General features: G+C 39.6%; 1 protein-coding gene across 3 annotated transcripts in view; it reads right to left on the bottom strand.

The window, feature by feature from the left end:
• hdlbpa (high density lipoprotein binding protein a) overlaps positions 1–13,620 on the bottom strand; it is an 18,421-nt gene extending 4,801 nt beyond the window's left edge. The window contains exons 1-26 of one of the 3 annotated variants that reach the window (XM_072438397.1): positions 13,465–13,620; positions 11,799–11,869; positions 9,667–9,782; positions 9,419–9,591; positions 8,045–8,260; positions 7,209–7,415; positions 6,174–6,389; positions 5,808–6,014; positions 5,383–5,490; positions 5,187–5,291; positions 5,005–5,083; positions 4,792–4,931; positions 4,622–4,726; positions 4,415–4,528; positions 4,257–4,343; positions 4,044–4,175; positions 3,756–3,974; positions 3,027–3,248; positions 2,331–2,549; positions 2,025–2,163; positions 1,190–1,224; positions 1,019–1,045; positions 890–982; positions 707–811; positions 478–612; positions 214–357 (exon numbers count right to left, since the gene is read on the bottom strand). In XM_072438397.1, coding sequence (XP_072294498.1) covers positions 214–357; positions 478–612; positions 707–811; positions 890–982; positions 1,019–1,045; positions 1,190–1,224; positions 2,025–2,163; positions 2,331–2,549; positions 3,027–3,248; positions 3,756–3,974; positions 4,044–4,175; positions 4,257–4,343; positions 4,415–4,528; positions 4,622–4,726; positions 4,792–4,931; positions 5,005–5,083; positions 5,187–5,291; positions 5,383–5,490; positions 5,808–6,014; positions 6,174–6,389; positions 7,209–7,415; positions 8,045–8,260; positions 9,419–9,591; positions 9,667–9,745 — 3,306 coding nt within the window. In that variant the 5' untranslated portion in view covers positions 9,746–9,782; positions 11,799–11,869; positions 13,465–13,620. Of the gene's footprint in view, positions 1–213; positions 358–477; positions 613–706; positions 812–889; positions 983–1,018; positions 1,046–1,162; positions 1,225–2,024; positions 2,164–2,330; positions 2,550–3,026; positions 3,249–3,755; positions 3,975–4,043; positions 4,176–4,256; positions 4,344–4,414; positions 4,529–4,621; positions 4,727–4,791; positions 4,932–5,004; positions 5,084–5,186; positions 5,292–5,382; positions 5,491–5,807; positions 6,015–6,173; positions 6,390–7,208; positions 7,416–8,044; positions 8,261–9,418; positions 9,592–9,666; positions 9,783–11,798; positions 11,870–13,464 lie in introns of all 3 variants that reach the window. The other 2 variants (XM_072438398.1, XM_072438396.1) reach the window with 2 other exon arrangements.
• Positions 13,621–15,702: the final 2,082 nt, after the last annotated feature.

Genomic DNA, 15,702 nt, shown 5'->3' with positions numbered 1-15,702 from the left:
GTAAAAGCATTAAAAAAGTATTACATGTGAAATTTAAGACCTCACGGTTTCCCAGCACAACACAATAAGCAGTGTACTTTTCCGATAAATGTTTAACTAAAATGCTTTGTATTCAACAATCAATGGTTTCATTATTACAGCAATGACATCACTTGCTTTCATTGGCGTTTTCAGCACATAAAGTAAATAATGGAGAAATGTCAGATGCTTAACCTGGTTCTCGTCATTCTTCTCAGGGAACTGGATGTTGACATCATGCTCCGTGCGGATGGTTGTGATAATAGCACCCTTACGGCCAATAATTTTAGGGTGATACTTGGGTTCCACAGTGATGGTCAGTTTGAAGCTCCTGAGTGCCTGGAAATGTGAAAACAGTCTAACGTCAACATCTGAGAAACGGCTGAACTCCAAATGAACGTTATGCATCTTCTGAATTCCTGAGGCTTTCAAACACTGCAGTTTACACTCAGCACTGACCCGATCCTCCTGCTCCACTTGCAGCTCTTTGACGCGTTCCAAGAGGCCTTCTTTGGCCCGATCAAGGTGACTGGACAAGCCGGTGATTGCGATTTTGTCGGACTGTCGCTCAGGGGCAGGCACTTGAATGTTCACCTAAGAGCAACCGAAGCAAAAGAACAGGTCAGATTACATTTTAAGTTAAAGAAAACATAAAAGCTTTGTCAAAAACATTGTCCGCATGGTATACCTCAAATTCATCCATCATCTTGCGAATTCCACTTCCTTTCTGTCCAATAATGTATCGGTGCAGCTCAAAAGGCACTTCCACCTCAATAGTGACGGGAACCAAGGCCTAAAGAACCGAAAATTCAGGTAAAAACCTACTGACGGTATAATAGAAGAAGCTGAGCGTGTGAACTTCTATATTGACCTTCAATGCCTCCACAGCAGCTTCGCATCGCTCCTTTCGCCCAGAGATCACAATTATGTCACACTTTTTGGGTGCGTTTGGATCCACTGGCTCCTTCAGTGGCTCCTTCACTGGCTCCTTCGCTTCTACGTTGGCCTCTCCGTTGGCCTCTCCGTTGGCTTCTACGTTGGCCTCGCCCTTGGCCTCTACGATGGCCTCGCCGTTGGCCTCGCCGATGGGCTCTACGATGGGCTCTACGATGGGCTCTACGATGGGCTCTACGATGGGCTCTACTTTGGGCTCTACTTTGGGCTCTCCGTTCTCCTGTGCTGGCGGTGCTTCTGTGCGAGGTGCGGCTAGAAAGAGGAAACATGTTACGTTATTTTCATGTCTTGCAGCAGTTGGTGGATTTCGGACTGTAAAACGTGAATGTAAAGCGCAAGAGAAAGTATTCCCCATCGTTTATAAGGCTGTAGGTGACCAAAGCTGTGATCTTTGCATGGATTCTTGAAAAAATTCAGAATATCCATGATTTGACCCAAACTGGACTTACAAAACAACATAACTACACATACAGCGAAGTACTAGTAAATGCTGTCTTCACAAATAAAAAGAGAGTTCAAATATTAAATTCCCTTCAAAACCTCCAGCCAACTAAGTTCATGCCTTACTTCTGCTTTTGAGCATATAGAATTGTATAATTCTATAAAGTAATTAGTCGACAAATAAAAATAATTGTCGACTAAAAACAACATCAAGAGTTAACTTGCATGTAAAATCAACTACTCTAATTGATTACATGGCATTTTATGTCCAAACGATTCACTAATATTTGACCTAATCATTTAAATGCCTTGACCCCATGAAAGGGTTTTGTTTTTGTTGGAATCTTAACCATTTTGCTTGGCTTTAAATGATAAAATACTGTAAATATTTCCTAAAGTAAAATACCAATGTTTCCTTTTTTTGTCGATAATTGTAAAATCGCAATAACTGTAACTCTAAAATGTGATATTGTGTCATCCTACAGCGTGTTGTGATAAGTAGACTCACCTGCGTTATAGGTGTCGATGCAGCCTTGTTATTTAGGGAATTGATATGGAGCAGAAAGTCATGGGAGAACCAGGCTCCAACATAGTAAAGGTCATTCTCTCACCTTGAAGGTCCTCCCGATCTGGGAACTTGATCTGCACGTTGTGGTCTCTAGTGATCTGTTGGATCCTGGAGCCTTTGGGGCCCATGATGGAGCGGTGGAACTTCTGAGGAATCACACACTCCACGGTCACCTGCGCCTCCTGCAAGTGATGAAAACGGGGAACAATTGTTTAAAGAAACAGCCCAAATGAACATGAGGGGAGTAGCATCAGGACAATTACACAAGGATGCAGAAGACGTGCTGCCAAGGTCGTATATAGCTCAAAATAGTTCAAATGCTATGAATAGTTTCTTTACATATACTAACCAGGTCCTCAACAATCTCCAGCATGCGTTTCTTAGCAGCCTCCACACATTCTTGGGCTCCTTTGAGAGACACTTTGTCGCTCCCAGACGCAGTGCGAGGGAAGCTGACCATCACACCTCCGTATTCATCCGCCAGATCTCTCAGGACTTGACCACGCCGAGCCACGAAGTAACGATGGTGCTTTGGGTCCACGAGCATGGTGTCCTCCACCACATTATCCTGCCAAAATACACAAATCATTTTAGAATTATGAATTACATATACCATTTTCTTCCTAGGTCAATAAAATTAGAATAATTCTGGTAAATCTCCTCAGTAGGACTGCAAGGGAATCAATATTGCCAAATCACACTTAGTCGACCCCATTTAGGAATGGGGGATATTGACAAAAGATTATTTTTTTGTATCCTGATAATGAGAGTCAGATGTCATTCCAACAAAAATGCGTTAAAACAAGTGTTTAATCAAACTGTGTTGTTTAGAAGATATGCCAAATTTGAATACCATCTACATTTTTAGATATCACCGCTAACCTCGTTATTTCACCTTCTACAAAGAAGTTCCAAAAATGCACAGTCTCCTCAGTCTAAAACAAAAGACTAGCTCTCCTCATGAACTCTTTTCGGCCTTTACTTTTATTACCACATTATTTCTCCTACTCAGCCCACATCTGGTACAAAGTAATTGGCTCCTCACCAGACTCTTGATGAGTTCCTCCAGCTCCCTCTGTGCCTCCTTCACGGCCTCCTCAGTGCCCACCACAGTGATGAGCTCCTGGTCCTTGTCGTCCGCTGTGGGGAAGATGATGCGCGCTCCTGTGCTGTCACGGACCTTACGGATGTTTCCACCTCCTTTACCGATCAGGAACTTGTGGTACTCAGGCTTAGCACGCAGCTCGGCAGTGTGGCTCTTAATTTGCTGTAGAAGGAATATAAATTAAGTTTTGAATGCAAAGTCATCAACAGAGGTTTTTTTTTAAGCTATAATAAAAAAAAAATACTACTTTAGGTGTACAAAACAAATCAAGATATAGTTTATTGTCATTGTATGCCAGCCAAGAACGGAAGTGCATGAAACGACTCCCTCTGGTGACCGACAAGACAACCTACATCAACAATCAATGCACTGGATTATTTAGCAAATTGAAACAGCAATTTCTCAGTAAACTGGAAACCAAATAACTTTCCAATTGTTTGCTCATAATTCATGTATTTAATTTCTTCTTTACAAATACTTAAGTGCTAAATTATTGACAAAGATATTGACGCCTTGTTTCAGGGCAAAGGGTTGCATTTTTCTCATCTGTATTAAATTTAATATTGTGCAAATCCAACAGTGAAAGCCTAAGTGTCAATGTTTGATGTGGAAATGAGTTGGAAGTGCTCTTTTAGATGAGCAGAGTCCACCTTTCTAAGCTCTACAAACCTTCTCCTCAGCCAGGGCCAGCAGCTGTTGCTTGGCCTTCTCCACCTCCTCCGCTGGTCCTCGGATCGTCACTTTGTCGATTCCGGAGCCTTCAGTGGGAAAGTGAATGTGCACCCCTCCACACTCCTCCATGATGGACCGCACCAGACGGCCCTTTGACCCGATCAGGGAGATGTGCAGCTTGGAGGGGATGGACACCTCGATTTCTGAAATGTTTGCCTGGAAACAAGATAAATTTCATATGAACCACTGTTTACTACATGTTGGATCGCAGTGTGTTTTTCTTACCAGCTCCTTCTGAATAGCCAGGATGCGATTGCGTGCAGCTTCACAGTTTGCCTTTTTCCCAGTAATGATGATCATTTCGGAGTTACTGTTCTCAGCAGGCAGGTCGATTTTAGTGTTTGTTTCTTCGCGGATCTAGAGAATAAGGGTTATAAACAAAACAAAAATTTTGTATAAATCAAAATGACCACAAGTGAATGCAGCATTGTGGCATACCTTTTTGATGTTAGAGCCTCCTTTGCCAATAATATTTCTGTGGAACTGCTTGAAGATGGGGACTGAGACAGAGAAGCTGTTCTCCACCTGGATCAAAGTACTAAAGATTAAGCAGTGTTTCAGATTTATAGTCGAGAGGCTAAACAACCTGCATTTACCATTTCAGCCACAATCTTCTGCATAAATTTGGAGCATTTCTCAACCTCATTTCGTGGGCCTCTGAGTTGCACAATGTCACTTTTTTGTGCAGGGTCGGGGAAGTTGATGATGACCTGTGAGAATCAGTAGAGATCATCCTTTATTCTTGTAGAATTATAATCACATGAATATTGCAATGATCTCAAACAAAGTGAATCTAATTTTACCTCAGGAAATTTGTCCCGCACTTCTTTGATCTTCTCCCCTTTTTGGCCAATAATGGCTCGATGAAAACGCTGTTCAATGATCAGGTCCTTTGTACGCTCGTTCTCCTGTAATTCACATCGGATTAATTACATCCATAAGGCAGAAGTATTAAACATAATATTGTACGGACCATGCGTGACGCCAGCTCAAGCAGCTCCTTCTTGGCTTCCTGAACACCCTGTGGATCTCCTTCAATTCGAATCAAGTTGCTCTTCTCGTTGTCAGGAGGGATTCGGACAGTCACCTTGTGCAATTCTTTAATGCGGTTGACTAAAATGACAATTAAATGAATTATTACATTGTGTAAGATAAAAAATAAAAAGCACAGCAGCCTTTGACTCACTATTAACTCCTCCTTTTCCAATCAGATGTCTATGGAACTTGGGATCCACACTAATCTCTGCGTAGTCCATTCGGCTCACCTTTAGGGGAAAGATAAGACGAGGTCAGGATTAGATATTAGCAAGGTTTCTTGATAACAATTTACACTGTTCATTGTAATGTTTATGTAAAATAATTTCATACCAAATCTGTAACAATGGCTTCAATTTGGGTTTGCACCATCGATACGTCTTTGGTAGGTCCTTCCAGGGTGATCTTCTCTTCTCCTTCGGTGAACTCAATGTGCACCTACAAACAGACACCCATATATATATATATTCAAAACTACAGAAATTAAAACTGTTAAAAAAACGTATTTATAAAAAAGGGTTTATCAGACCTTGGGCATTTGTTGAGTGATCTTGGCCAAGTTCTGTCCCTTCTTACCGATGATAAAACGATGAAGCCAAGAAGGAGCTGATACCGAGGAAACGGTGTAACTGTTTGCCTACAAAGAAAAAACAAAACATCTAGTATATTATACATGCAATCAAATGTCAATTCATATTGCTGTGGATTTCCACCTCTTCCTAAGCTATACGCAATCAGTGAAATAAATCTGTTTAATCAGTGTAATAAAGTCAGGTTTTATAGTAGTTCAATTTGTTTGATCAAAAAGACACAGCAACACAACTCAAATTTTCATTGTTATTATTTGTAGTCCAGTCAGCATTGTTTAGATATTACCCTTATCTGGTTCAATTTAATTTATATCTGATCTAATCTAATCTAAACTGCACAAACAACACTCAAATTAAGGTTTACCTTGGCATAGACTTCAGTGAGGGCCTGTCCCAGGCGGTCAGGCTCCCCACGAAGGATGACAGTTTCTGAGCTGCTGTCGGACGGTGGGATTTCGACAGACACACCAGTTCGTTCCAAAATCTCCTGCAGAGTGTTTCCCTTGGGGCCGATCACATATTTATGCTGAGACTTCTTCACCTCCACAGCAATAGTGGTGGTGTTCTTCTTCTGTAAAACAAAAGAGTTGTTAGAAGACTTCACTTTATTGAAATCCAACTAACTTATCCTGGTTTAAATGTTTTTTTTTCCCCCCGTAGCAATTTACAGTGTGGCAAAATATAGTGCATCATTTACTTATGGGTCAGATCAGTTTGACTTCATTAATACCTTGTCGTCATAAATCTTCTTGATCAGAACCATAGCAAGGGCCACCTGCTCCTTTTCCCCGGTGATGACTATTTCGGTTTTGTTGACACTTGGAGGAGGCACGTTAATGCGGGCGCCAGTTTCCTGCATCATCTCTGACACCAGTTTGTTATAGGCACCAGTGAGGAACGGGTGGAACACTTTGTCAATGTTCACCCTCTCCACTGCACGCTTGTCCTGAAAAATATGAAACCAAACCATTTAAGATAACTTTTCTTTGACATAATAACATGTGTTTATCCCCATGAGATCGGCAAATGGACTAGTTTGGCGTAATTATTTTTTTCTTCATACTCGTGCTTGAGTATTTTTTTCTGATTAGATGCTTTATGGATTTCTTTATTTTTAAATCAATAATACTATATAGTCAAGTCTAAATTACAGGTGTTTGCATTTCAAAATCAGTCATTATTACCACAAAGCCATTGCTTGTATAAAAACACATAACATAAAAGTTATAATATACTATATTGCTAAGCTCAACATTAATGTATTAAAAATTAGGGTGTCAATTTAGTCATTAAATGCATAACAGAGTTTTGACCCTTTTACATATACAGTACATTAAAAAAATGCTGGATTGCATGAAGACCAAGAAAACCTGAGTGACACTGCAATATGTATGGACTAATATCAAATCAAAAATTTGTTCAGTTCTTTGTCCGAGATGGGGAAATTTTTAGATCAAACTAAGGTAAGCAGCTAATGTTAGCGAATTTATACTCTGACTGTTTATTTTATACCAAGGTTGTTTATTCATAATCACGCCAAAACAAAGCTTCTATCCGTGTTCTTTCAGCCGTGTTGTGCTGCTCTGCATTCACTCTCACAATATTACGGACCTGTTCAATAAAATATAATATTAACATAATCGGTTAACCGACTATTAGCTGCAAAGGGCGCCAACTAACAGTTAAAAAGGAAAATGTGAACTTGTGCACCCCAATTTGAAAAACACTGATAAAAATAAATGTGGTGTAGTTTTCCGTTTGTTACCTGCTCAGCTGAAATGAGCAGAATCTCATGCTTTGCCTTCTCCAGGCCTTCCTTTGTTCCGGAGATCTTGATCTGGTTGCTGGGATCGTCTGGTCGTGGGATCTGGATTTTGGTGGCAGTCTTGAGCTCGAGCTCCTGAAGCTTCTCCCCATTTTTACCGATGACAAAGCGATGGTGCTCTTTGGGAATGGCAACAGTAGCCGAGGCCTGCAAAATGGTTACACAAATTTAGTATTACAAGCCAAATTAAAATGCCATTACTAGCTATAAGAAATGGGAACTAAATCAACCATGTCCCGATTCACTACTGCTTCATACTACTGCTTTTTTATTCTTGGTCTAAAAGATATTCAGTAGTAGATCTACAATACAGTCTTTCTACATCAGTGGTCACCAAACGAAGTGAAATTAAAACCCTTTTGCCGCAGTTCACGCAGATCCAGCGCCGTCCGCACACGTTACTTAAAGATGCATCACTTTCAGTTTACAACTTTATCAACTCATTACTATGCGATTACTGGATGTATTTAAAAAAATTAAATGTGACATGAGCTGGACATCTCATCTGTTGCATTCTCTACATACCCAGCTCTCAAATAAATAGGCCTGGTGGAGTATTTGGTGAAACACGAAGCTTTGGATGATGTGTTCTATATCTAGAACAGGATGACGCGCGCTAAAGAAAGGCTCAAAGGGCGCCCGGGTTGGTGACCCCTGGTCTACACTAAAGCGAAAGATGTTTGAAATCATACCGTGATAAAAGCATCTTGAGATCTAAATGACCCTTTAACAAACAAACAAACCAAAGAAAGATATTTCATAGATATTGTACAGACCTGAGTCTGCAGTCGGGACACGATTTCCTTGCGAGCCTTCATCACAGCGTCCAGTTTTCCAGACACCATGATGGAGAGGCCCTGGTCTTTAGCCAAGGAGAGCTCCAGATGGGCTCCAGTCTTATGCATGATGTCAACACAGACCTTCGCCTGGTCTCCCTCGCCAAACTGGTTGAGGTCCTTGTACTTGCGCTCCTCAAGTGGCACATGGAAAACCTAAGGAATACAAATGAGTTATCTATCATTATCTACTCAATATGTCAGAGTGGTAAAGGAGTCACAATTAATACAAAAAGCAAAACTATATAAGAACAAGTTTGTCAACGTCTTAGATTGTTTTAGCATGTAATTCTTATGTTGATGGTCCTGTATTTCCCCCCCCCCAGAATTGTTCAGAATTATTGTAATTGACTTCCTGTATCTATGGGTGGGAAGAGGCTCAAAGTTTGATGTACTCTACCATCAATGACCTGTGCCTCACCGGGGGTCAAAAGCAATAAGTAAGTGTTATCAATGCATAGTGTGTCCTTGGGCCAATCCCGGGTCTGTGTTCACTGATGTACAAATGGGTGAGTGATTTTGAACGGGTGAATGACTCCTTGATGTAATGTGCTTTGCTTTATAAATGTGACCTCATTGTGAAACAGTGACGGCAACAGATGCAGTAATTTTATCCACCCCAACACATTTTGTTGCTACTGTTTTTCTTTGGTTACACAAGTGATTTATGTGCTTGATAGATCAAATCAAAGCTAGTTTGGCTTTGCTTGTTTTAAAATAACATGACATATCGATGATCATATAAAAAGCAAAATTAGATACCTTATGGTATGGTTTACATAATTCAAAAGAGTCAGGTCAGGATTCAAAGTGTGTAACATATTCTTTTATACTGTGCAATCCATTGGACAAATGTTGAACACAGTCTCTATAATTATAAATAAGATAAGATATTCCTTTATTGTCCCACATGGGGAAATTTCATTGATGCAACGCAGGTAGATACAGAAGAAAAGAACACTTTTAGAAAGTTTGAAAAAACTCAGTAGAAGATCTCCTATAAACAAAAACTCCCATTACCCAACAAGGGATGGAGGGGAAAAAAAATTAAAGATAATATATATATATATATATATATATATATATATATATATATATATATATATATATATATATATATATATATATATATATATATATATATATATATATATATATATATATATATATATATATATATATATATATATATATATATATATATATATATATATATATATATATATATATATATATATATATATATAATAAAAAAAATATAATGTAATTCTGTAAGTAAGCATAACCTCGGTGTAGAGCATTTACAAAAAGTACCTGGGTGATAACAGAAGACTTGAGAGGCCGCAGCTTAGTAGCCCAGGCGTTGGTGGTTTCCTGGGTGGCCTCAGGTGTCACTGCCTTCTCGGGGAGAGGAGGGAAGGCGTCCTTATACGTAGGGAGGGCGTCCTCCTCCTCTCCACCAGCACTGGGTCCTGCCACAGCAGCTGCTGAAGAGAAAAGTCAATACATTTACTCAATGTGGATTTGAGTTATAAACTGCACATATTTTGTCCTAAACTTACCTCCTCCAACCTGCTCTGGCATGAGCCCATTGCGGTGCTCATTGAAGCTTTCCTGCGTAAGTACAGCGACTGAGCTCATGGTCAAAATCCCACGCTAACAGAGTCCGAGTGCGTCACTGCAAACAAAGGCAAACCATTTCATTATAAAACGGGGAAACATTTTTCAAATATAATTTAAAAAAGGTCTATGGGAAAGACTTCACAATTAAGCAAAATATAATTTTAATAAAAGGCAAAGTCATAAATTAAGCCATCTCATCATTTTGGCTATTCAGAGTTTGTTTAGTTTGCAATTAATGTACAAGTATTGTGTACAAAAGGTTGTACTTAATTTTCACTTATGTAGGCTCTGGAGAACAAAATGCCCAACTGGGAAAATTTATTTTTTTATTATTGTTAATAATCCAAGATGTATTAATATCCTCATTCTCTGTGTCTTCTCAGAGACTGAAACTAGCATGGAAACCAGGAGGCTCATGAGAGACGCAATCATGCATATTAGTCAAATGAGACGTCTCTTGAGGATTATGTGTTGAACCGACTGCACTTTGCCTTGAAGAGAAGGGTCATTCTGTTATAGTTCATAGTCATGTCACCCACTTCGTGCACCTACATCTCAAAATCAATTTTCGCCTTCATTGTTTTATTTGGACAACTCCCGGGTTACAGTGACACAAAAAAATGTTGCAACTGCTTGTGACAATCCACCCCAAGTTTAGTAAATGTGATAGGTTTGCAGTCATCCATTCAAAAACTGGTTAAAGAGACACTAAACTAGCATCACCAGTGGCCTTTAGAAACATTAGCCCAACTAATCGGGCTTTTATCACAAGTAATTTATGTTAAAAAACTACCATGCTTTATCTATCTGAATACAACTATGCTGACATAGTAATACGTGAGACTGTCCTTAGCCCAACAAAACATGTGTGGGTAGGGCCTGAGTTAAAGTACATAGCGTCTTTTGAAAAGTGTCACTGTCCAATGCTACTCTAAGTAGGCAGGTAGAGAATATCTGGCTGCACAGTTAAGAGGATTTGCCTACTGACCCGACAGCATGTCCATAGTGAATTGGATTAAATAGGCCATGCAGAAAGGCACTCTCTCCAAATCATTGCCATCTTTTCACTTTTAGACTCACATTTATTCATAAGAAAGCAGAGTTTGTGAGAAATGAATGCAGAGAGCACTTCTGAAACACTAGATCAAAATGGAAGACGGGCCTCCTAGGTAGCTGGCAAAGAAAAACTCTTGTCGGGCCAACAGGGGCAAAGGAATGTGGGTTTTGGGGTGTAGAATTTTACCTTCAAGCTTTCAAAATATTACCAGAGGAGTTGTCAAGGTCAAGATGCTACGGGACTAAATTGATACTAAAATGTGATGGGAATCTTCTCGTCTTAAGCGATTGAAGGGATATGGCAGTAGCTGAGGTAGGCTGCTCAGCTGGCCATTTCCCTCTTTAGCACACTTCATAACCCCTTTTATGGCCTCCTTCTTGTCAAGCTTCATAAAGTTAAAGTTGCCCTGCACTGTGCAATAGGACTCCTTTCCAGTCTGAACATTTTTATTATAAATGGCTACTTAAAACTACGTATGCATAGAGTCTTGTAAAGTCAAGAAAGGAGCAGTGACATGTGTTCACATTTAGCGCCTGTCGGAAAAACAAACAAGGATGTGGTGAAAAAACATATTACACAGTAGATTATAGAATATGCCGCTCTTTAGTTCGATTTTAGGGTGAAATGGCAGCAAACAGGTGTGACAAATGTTTTATTCTAACAAATTACATCAAATTAACTGAAATGCTTGTCCTTATCAAAATAGGTTGCTGCAGTTATTATGAACACACTCTTGTTTGACATGGCCTTTAACTACATGGATGACATTCAAGAATAATTTGGGGTATTGGGATTGTGTAGACCAGTGAAATCACAATCACGTTGTAGAGCACATACAGTACCCTTCATTCAGTTTTATCAAGGAAAGAATAATAATAATAATAATAATAATAATAATAATAATAATAATAATAATAATAATAATAATAATAATGATGATGATGATAACACATTACAAAACAGATAATAGGAGCAAAATGGGAAGAATAATAGTTTTGAGGCTGTAAAACTTACCAGCTAAATGGTCAGTTACCAGATAATCCGTCCTGTAGGGGGTAAACGCCCGTCAGCCTGCCAGCTTTTGCCTGAGGGAAACAAAAACAATTAACATCAGAATACCCCCCCAGGCACCTGGATGAAGGGCCACCTAAACTACATTTACTCCACAGTCAAAAAAAAATATATATATATATATATATATATATATATATATATATATATATATATATATATATATATATATATATATATATATATATATATATTTTGAATTGATTCTATTATGAACAATTGAATGTGTGGTCAAATAGATTGATATAATTTATATTGAAATATTACGGTTTTGGTGGATTTAGCCTCTTCCCTTTGATAAAGTTACAATGACAATCACTTATTTTTCTGGCTGAAGTGAAAGATTTATCTCAAGCTCACAATTACTACCTTTCAAGATATAACTGTGGAGTAAACATGTCACACACAGCTCAAATGGATAGGGTAATTGTGCCCTCACAGTGGCTGGACCCTATTACAGTCCAAGGGCCAATAACATTATACCCAAATCCCAGATTAGGGGTTAAGCAGCTGGTTAGTATCTGTGTCTGTGCGAGCTAACATGTTATCAAGTTAACTACATGAGCAAGAGTACAGTAACTGCTGGCTCTGGAGCAGCAAGGAATCTGGACCGATGCTTTATACACCAAAATATAGCAATGTATAAGCCTCAAAGACAAGGATAGGCTAGGATAGGAAGGCCCTTTTGCTTACATTTGTTTCCAAAACTACAAGTCTTCTTGTTGATAAAAAAAAATAGTAGCACAAAATGTATTTCAGGGTTCAAAACACCACAGCTCATGAAGCATTTTAGCAAATACCACAAGCCCCAGAGCATTTTCTGACATTCACTGTAAAAAGCAACATACAATAAGGGCCTAGCTTTAAATCAAATAGGAATTTATTGCTGAAATACATGGATGCTTTTCGCTTTACGTGCATTTTTGGTGTCGATACAAAGCAGGATGGCTGGGCCAAGGGTGGCTTGTGAGAAGTGGAGCATATTAGAGTTTATACAGGTTGAGCCATTAGACAAGAAGCCTCAAACTGGGACTCTCTCCAGATAAATAGGAACATTGCATTCCTACACAACAGCCAGTGACCATAAAGGTTACTGTCAAACCCTGCAAGTTAGCAAAGTTGCTAAAAACTTTGCTGCTGCGGTGACTGTGACACGTAGCGGCTAACATGCTAACACGCAGCCTGGCTCACTCCCCTTCATCCCTCCTTTCAACTCAAAGAAGAAAATCAGACAGCTTATGACAACGGGCGAAACCGCGATGTGAAATGTCACATAACTGTGTAGTAAATGATATATAGCTGCGGATATGTCCAAGCTATTCGATTTGATACAGTGGACCCGGTTTAAAGTGCGAGAAGAAGTGTAGCCACGTTAGCTCCGCGGCTAATGCTAGCCTTCTGCACAGTCCAGCACTTGTGTAGCTCCTCGCTAAGTCCACGTAGGCACACAGCTGAACACAGGAGAAAAACGCCACGAAATCAGGCCACAAAGCAGGACTGGGAGCGATCGCAATTCACAACAAGTGCAGATCGGGCGAGCACACCGCAGGTAAAAGCCACAGGCGACATGTATGTTCGTATGATCAATGAAAAGCAACGGTGGACTTACTTATTTTATGTTCTCGTCTGCCCAGAAGGTGCAGAAGCTGAGGTGAAACTCCACTGGCGAGAAGGTGGGACGCAAGGCTAGCGGATATATACGAGAGCCACAAACCAATCACACTCTCCAACGTCACCCGACAGAGTCCTGTTTCAGGAGCCGCTCTTCACGGCCCCTAAACCCACCCTTGTATAAGTTTTTCACTCGCAAGCTATGTATGGAGTAAGATGACGATGATGATGTTTTCGTAGGACTGGATATTCACTGTGGCCTGTGGATCCAAAATGGTCTTAAACGTTCAGCTATTCTTATTTATTTTACATGGGAGTCCAATTCATCCAGGTCAAGTTTGAGAAACACCGAACACTCACTTGTGCTGTGTTGTTTTTATGTCTTATAAATAAATCGTTTATGTTATTTGAAAGTGTGGATGCCAAATTTACCATGGCAAATAAATTATGACTTGAAAGTGCCTGAAAGTGAATTAATTAATTAATTAATTAATTAATTAATTATAAATACATACATACATACATAATACTGATGACTGGCCCACAAGGCGTCAGATGTGTCAGATTTATTTATTTGTGAAATAAAATTACGTAAAAAAAAAAAAAAAGAAGGATTGTTTTGGAGGATATTTAACATATCTGCAAAGTCAGCGGTCACACTCTGCAGACTGCAAATGTGTGTACATTGTCACAATACATTTTGTGTACATAATGAGCCTATTTTATTTTTATCCAATAGTAAATTTAAATATATATATATATTTTTAATGCATGCCCTTTTTGAAGTTATATATGTTGTTTTATTATTGCTCATCCTTGTATGTTGCACCGAATCACCAAAGCAAGTACCTATTTTTGTGAATTTTGTTAATTGGCAATGGAAATAAACTTTTTTCTGATTCTGATAATGTACTAAATCATTTATTACATTATTTCTCATTTGGAACAATTTTTTCAAATCACTTATTAAATGAGCTATAATGACACTCGATAGTTTTTCAATCCATCTTCTTCCGCTTATCCGGGACCGGGTCGCGTGGGCAGCAATCTAAGTAGGGAGTTCCGGACTTCCCTCTTCCCGGTGGGACATGCCCAGGAGGCACCCAGAACAGCTACCCGAGCCACCTCAGTTGGCTCCTCTTGATGTGGAGGAGCAGCGACTCTATTCCGAGCTCCTCCCGTGTGACTGAGCTCGTCACCCTATTTAGAGGGAGCATCCAGCCACCCGGCGGATGAAACTCATTTGGACCGCTTGAATCCGCAATCTTGCCCTTTTTGAGGGTAGGAACCAGTAAATTGAGAGCTTTGTCTTTCAACTCGGCTCCTCTGTATGCTATATATATTTATTCAAGACTGCTACATACATAGTTTATGCAAATACACATGATAGATATTAAAGTCAAACAGGGGATTTATGTATGAACAATTTGTTGAATGTTACAATGTTGTAATAACCGCATGTGTTCTTGCCATAGACTGTCCATGGTTGATAAACTTGGCCCATCATGTATTTGTGTTTCTTTATAATTAAATATAGAATTTCCCAAAAGAAAATGCATATTCTATACTCTATAGATATAAAGGCCACTAAAATACATAACCCAAAGCAAATGCAAGATTTGATTATGAACATTACACAACTTTCAACAGCAGGGGGAGCTCTACTACAGAGTATGGCTCCTCTTACTGTATTCCCTTTCCAAATGTCTTTTTTCTCCCTCTGACTTATGCATTGTGCTTACAAAATACAGCAGTTGGCCTGTATGAAGAACACTGTGTGATTGCAATAGTCTGGCCATTTGAAACCCAGACAAAGGTCAATTGACTGACTTGATATGCACCACACGTTCCAAATGAAATGTGCAATCCGGCAGAATGCATGGGCCTTATCATTGTATTTATGCGTGGGTCGAACGTCACACTGAAGCCACAGTTGTCCTTCTTTATTCACTCGAGAATAAAGTTCATCTAGTGATTAAAACGTCGATATTGTGCATTCTTTGGCAGTAGTTTAAAGGCTGTCGCGAGACCCCTTTAAAAAGCCAAGTGCGGTATATTTTCCGTCTCACTCCAGTTGATTCTTCGGCCTTTAAAGCTATTTAAAGTGAAGGGAAGGTAAATCTTCAGCTCGTCAAGCCCCACAATCCCATTCCCCGCCTGGACCAATAGCGGGGCTGCGCGAGGGCTGCTCCGACCAATCATGGCCCGGTCTGAATGCGCACTCCGGAGACGACGA

The sequence above is a fragment of the Eucyclogobius newberryi genome, unplaced genomic scaffold, assembly GCF_026437365.1.
Source record: "Eucyclogobius newberryi isolate DKJ021-1_F unplaced genomic scaffold, fEucNew1.0.hap1 SCAF_9, whole genome shotgun sequence".
Lineage (NCBI taxonomy): Eukaryota > Metazoa > Chordata > Actinopteri > Gobiiformes > Gobiidae > Eucyclogobius > Eucyclogobius newberryi.
The sequence above is the reverse complement of the archived record's forward strand: the minus strand, read 5'-3'. Positions and strand labels throughout refer to the sequence as shown.